Source organism: Pygoscelis adeliae, unplaced genomic scaffold (assembly GCF_000699105.1).
Source record: "Pygoscelis adeliae isolate BGI_AS28 unplaced genomic scaffold, ASM69910v1 Scaffold121, whole genome shotgun sequence".
Classification (NCBI taxonomy): domain Eukaryota; kingdom Metazoa; phylum Chordata; class Aves; order Sphenisciformes; family Spheniscidae; genus Pygoscelis; species Pygoscelis adeliae.
This window is the reverse complement of record NW_008824359.1, coordinates 8,186,900-8,192,535: the sequence shown is the minus strand read 5'-3', so window position 1 is coordinate 8,192,535 and position 5,636 is coordinate 8,186,900. Positions and strand designations below refer to the sequence as shown.

Genomic DNA, 5,636 nt, shown 5'->3' with positions numbered 1-5,636 from the left:
AGCTGCCGTTTGTACTGTGCAACACAGGCAGAGTGATGTGTAAAAACTGTCTCAGCCTATATCAATTGACTTGACCTAGGGGCATAATTACTGGAGAACTTCTCGGACTTAATTGAGATAAAATAGTGACATCGGGTACAGAAATACACTCTAGTTTAAATCACCATTAGATAGGTGATGTGTGAGTGCCTGAAAAATTTCTCAGATAAGAATTCTTGATTGTTGTTTCTGCAAAACTGGGAGGGAATTTCAAGAGAGGTCCTACAGCAGTTTGCCACCAGCCTAATTTAGCTGAGAAAGCCAACTCTAATAGCCATAGCTATGTCTGTAGTCAAGGGAGAATGACTGTCATTTGATCAGCAATTTATAACTTCTGTGGGCTGAATTCTCCTCAGGAGATGCCTGCCTCTTTCCATGGTCTCCAGGAGCAGGCTAGGCTCCTAATTCATGTGACTTGCTTGAGCATCTGAATTAGAAGGAGAAATCTGGGTCATTACTTCTGTAATTTTTGGTGCATTACAACTTTAATTTGAAGTTAATCTCTGAAGTTTTCAAGAAAGAATATGCCTTTGTGAGCCATCAGAGTTGATAGAAGGGACTGCTTTGTTCTTCTAGTTGTACTTTGAAGGAACATTTCTGTAATTTTTTAACCCGTCCTATCTGCAGTGTTATCAGTAGAAAACCCATCCTGGATCATTGATTTCTAAGTGTATTTAATATTTAGCTTATTTTTTACTGCCTTTTATTTCAAATGTTTTAGTAAGGGAATAATAAAAGGAAGTATGTTATCACTGAAAGAGAAAATACATCGCCCAGAATCAGGGATAAGCTAAATAATACTTGTTGTAGTTTAACCTCAGTCAGCAACTGAGCACCACCCAGCCGCTCGCTCACTCCCCCCCGGCCCCCGGTGGGATGGGGAGAGAACTGGAAGAGCACAAGTGAGAAAAACTCGTGGGTTGAGATAAAAACAGTTTAATAATTGAAATAAAATAATAATAATAACAATAATCTACTACTACTACTACTATACAAAGCAAGTGATGCACAATGCAATTGCTCACCACCCGCCGACCGATGCCCAGCCAGTCCCTGAGCAGCGGCCCCCCCGGCCAGCTTCCCCCAGTTTATATACTGAGCATGACGTCCCATGGTATGGAATGTCCCTTTGGCCAGTTGGGGTCAGCTGTCCTGGCTGTGCCCCCTCCCAGCTTCTTGTGCCCCTCCAGCCTGCTCAGTCGGTAGAGCATGGGAGGCTGAAAAGTCCTTGACTAGTGTAAGCACTGCTCAGCAACAACTACAACATGAGTGTGTTGTTAACATTGTTCTCGTCCTAAATCCAAACCACAGCACTGTACCAGCTACCAGGAAGAAAACTAACTCTATCCCTGCTGAAACCAGGACAATACTAGAGTGTACATGACGTATTTCAGCTTTAGAGAGTCCTCCAAATTGTAGCTAACATCTCTTAACTAGTTAAGCCATCAGAGAATTGTGTATGTTAGTCCTGTTTGTTCCTTCCCCCTGGCTTTCATACCGTGTGCTTGATTCCTATTACCAGGAGAGTTTTGCTAATTCACACCTGTTGACAGTCTGATGTCCTTTGATAATTGGCCATGGGGGTGAACGACTACCAAAATTTTGTCTGAACATCAAATACCTGCGTGCATAAATTGTTAAACTAAAGCATTTTTCCTCCTGTATAGCATATAATTTAATCCATTATTACTGCCCCCTTTAAAGACTGCATATGTCTGAAAGCAGAAAATTAAATAACTGTTTGCCATTAATACAAATTATTATGTTTTGACAGCTTGCTAATCAACTAAGGTAAAAATGGTGCTGTACAAATAGTGCAATTGCCATTTAAGTAACGTTTTTTTTTAATGTGCATGAGAATTCTCCTTGTTTGAGCCTTTGAACCCTTATAGGGTTTGTCCTCTGTGATACGTTAATATTCAGAAGCATAAGTAAAGCTTTATTCAAGTTGTGCTCTGATGCAGAATGGATTTCTCAGCATAATTACTCTATGCATAATCTTGGGAAACATTTGACCATCACGTGCTGGCTAGAGATGTTACTTCCACTATGGACTCTATCAATTAATGTGCGAATGAGCGATTTAGTAACGAGCAGATTTTGACATAACGATATGTACTTCATGCAATATCCAGGTATGGGCTGTTTCTGGGGAGCCGAGAGGAAGTTTTGGAGTCAGAAGGGAGTCTACTCCACTCAAGTGGGTTACGCAGGAGGGTATACTCCAAATCCTACCTACAAAGAGGTCTGTTCAGGTAAGTCTTTCTCTTTGGTTTTTAAGGATTGTGTGTAGAATCCTGTCAGATTATGAGTGACAATGAAGAGTAAGATGAGTGACTGCAGCGACCAAAGAGTTTTGGTATTTAGTCAACCCTGGCAGTGGCCTTGCATCCTAAACTGTAATGAAATCTATGGTATGCCCATCCCATTGTTACCTCCTACTAATTAATGAGTTAATGTAAGTACAAATATTCTGAGGAAAAAGAAAAAAATACTTCTTCAGGAAATGAGTTCTGTTTCAAATTACGCAAATGTGTTCCTTAGAAAAAGCATGAGTTTTGATTTTACTTTTGTCTGTATCCGAGTATGAGCAAAAATCAGAAAGCTCACATTCTTTCTTTTCTTTCCATATAACCAAGAGGTTGTATGGAGAATTCTAAATTTCTCATTTGCGTTATTATTAATAATTTGTTAAATTTTTATACAGTTCCATGCACAGCACCCTATCGTTTCCATGCCAAACCCTTGCATTTATTTTTCATTGCGCTCTTATACTAATCCTTCTACAGTACTAATAACCCAATACAGTTTATTTCTGTGATCTAAAACATAGAACCACTGGCAGCCAACTGACTAATGTTGCTGTTAAAGCAAATTCTTGCTTTCCTGTACTCGCTGGTGGAGAACAGCTTGGAGGTTTTCTTTTGGTTTATTTTCTTGTTAACACTTTTTATGCCAAATGCTGAAGTTGATATACTGTTCTCACTGACAATCTGTCACATAGGCTTGATAGAAAGAGTCTAAAAAGTTCAGCGGCACAAATAATGGACACTTTAGCAACTGTGGAGGAGTGCTGCAAGGCACCCGAAAAAGCAGAAGCTTTCTGGAAATAGCAAAAAATGTGAAAAGAGATGTTTTAAGGTGGTATTTTATAGACAATACTGAACTAATAAGAGATTGTCTTATAAATGCTGAAGAAAACATCTAGATTAGGGAGGATTTCCAGTGGGAACGTATAGCAGTAGGCATGCTCCTGAGTGCAAATGTTTAGTGTATAGAAACTTAAAAATATCTAGAACAAAAAAAAGGCCACCATGCCTTTAGCATTAAGTGATGCATAGATACCCAGAACTCCTGCAAAATGCAACAATGAGAAACTTCATCTCTGGAAGGATCAGGGATGCCTGTCTTCTTTATCCAAATGATCCATTACTTCCTAATACTTCTGCACTCTTTATTTTGTCCTTTCATCGTTTGCCTGCACTATCTGTAATTTTTATAAGCATATATGGTCCAAGACCTGTCTGGTAATTATTGTCCACTCTGTTTAATGGCCTGGGTATTAAATAATTAGATTATTTATGTAGAATAGGGATGTGCAGCACAACTTCTCTTTCCCAAGGCACTCACAGTTCCAGTACACCGAGGATAGTTACGATGGACTGTTGAGTGTTTCTTCAAAGATACTGAGCGCTGGCCGTTGGCCAAGGGGAGATGTGAACACAGGACAAGATGGTGCAGCCAGGGAAGTAGAAAAAAGGTACCATCTCTTTGTAATGCTGTGCAGTGTAGGCTGGTTTTATATTTCAGAATAGCTCCATAGTATTGTGAGCTTTGCGTTTGATTGAGATGCTTTGAAAGCTTTTTGTAGCTACTTTATGTGTGGTATTTTATCAATACTGAACAAAAATAAAAACGGTAATTAAATAGTAAGAATCCTGGAATAAAGTAACGGGAAAAATCTTTGAAGTCTGTTTTCTGATAGTTTTTTTACTTAGATTTGTAGCGCAAAAACACAGCTGACGTTATTTTTCCAGTGCTTGTTTTTATATACATTTGCATTATGGATGTTTATATGCCTCCAGATGCTGGACACTGGAGGATTTTTTGCTTAGAGATATCCAGAAGCATAAGCACATATTTCATAGGCTTGTCTGTGTGAACATAAATAGGATGTGTATGTACTACACATTTCTGTTTCTGGTTGTGCAGCTGAGCTGAATTGGAGAATTTACTGATTTCTGCATGCTTTTTTTTTTTTTCTATTTAGCTTCCTCTAGCCCTATTTTATTCTGATTTTATTCTGATTTTTTTTTTTTTGGCAGATTTTTTTTCATCTTTGAGCATACTTTTTGGAAGTATCTTTCAAGAGAGCTCTCATAAGCTCCCCTAAGATATTGCCATCTGGCTGCTTCTAGTTTCATTGGGAAGAACAGTTCTTATGAAAAAGTAGACTTCAGTTATGCACTGTGTGATCGCCACTTTCTTATTCATCTGTTCTGGCAAGATCATATCTATGGTAAACATTTAACAGTCATGTCCTCTAAATCCAGCTCTGGAAAGGACATCAGGGCCACCTAAACAGTATCCACTTGGGAAGTCTTTGAGCTTTGCTTTCAGCCCATGCAGTCCTGAGAATCTGTGCAGGAAAGTTATTTTAGTCCAACACCTTCCTGGCACTCTGCTCTGAAGAAAAAAAAAGCAACAAATCTTTGGATGAAACATATAGCACTTCTAAAAGCACATTGTCAGCTAGACTTCAGGCAAAATGGTGTGGATTGACTCTTTTCCCCATGCTAAGGTCACTCAAAACATATCAACCAGTGGTGGGTTTTTTTTGATTCAGTTGCCTAAATGTAGGATTTTGTGCCATTTGAGATGTCTGAGAATATCCCATGAGCCACGAGTAACATCTGACAGTTTTCCATGGATGTCCCAGCTGCCCTTGGACATCTCAAAAGTAACTGGATGCCTATATGTGAACACCTAATTCAAATCTAAGGTATCTATATGTTCATTCACTATCCATACTTCTACCTGGATCTAAGGACATGGGCCATGCACTGTTGATTTATGTGCGTATGTGCTGCCTACACGTTGTGGAGGCAGGGGAGTGTGTGCCTGCTGAGGCGTAAGATTTTCCAATCTCTTGTTCTTGGATGTTCTTGGATGCATGCGCAGTTTCGATCACGTATCTATTTGATCCATGCATATTGTATATCTTAGAATCACAAAATCATAGAATGGTTTAGGTTGGAATGGACCTTTAAAGATCATCTAGTTCCAAACCCCCCTGCTGTGGGCAAGGTCATCTTTCACCAGATCAAGTTGCTCAAAGCCCCATCCAACCCGACCTTGAACACTTCCAACGATGGGACATGCACAACTTCTCTGGGCAACCTATTACAGTGTCTTACCACCCTCATGGTAAAAAATTTCTTCCTTATATCTAATCTAAATCTATAGTCTTTCAGTTTAAAATGGTTGCTCCTTGTCCTGTCACTACAGACCTTGGTAAAACGTCTTTCTCCATCTTTCTAATAAGTCCCTTTATATATTGAAAGGCCTCAGTAAGGTCTCCCTGGAGCCTTCTCTTC

At 39.4% G+C, this 5,636-nt stretch overlaps 1 protein-coding gene across 1 annotated transcript in view; it reads left to right on the top strand.

The window, feature by feature from the left end:
• Positions 1-2,161: 2,161 nt before the first annotated feature.
• Positions 2,162-5,636, top strand: part of MSRA (methionine sulfoxide reductase A) — a 153,509-nt gene continuing 150,034 nt past the window's right edge. The window contains exon 1 of the mRNA XM_009319712.1: positions 2,162-2,294. Coding sequence (XP_009317987.1) covers positions 2,162-2,294 — 133 coding nt within the window. The remainder of the gene's footprint in view (positions 2,295-5,636) is intronic.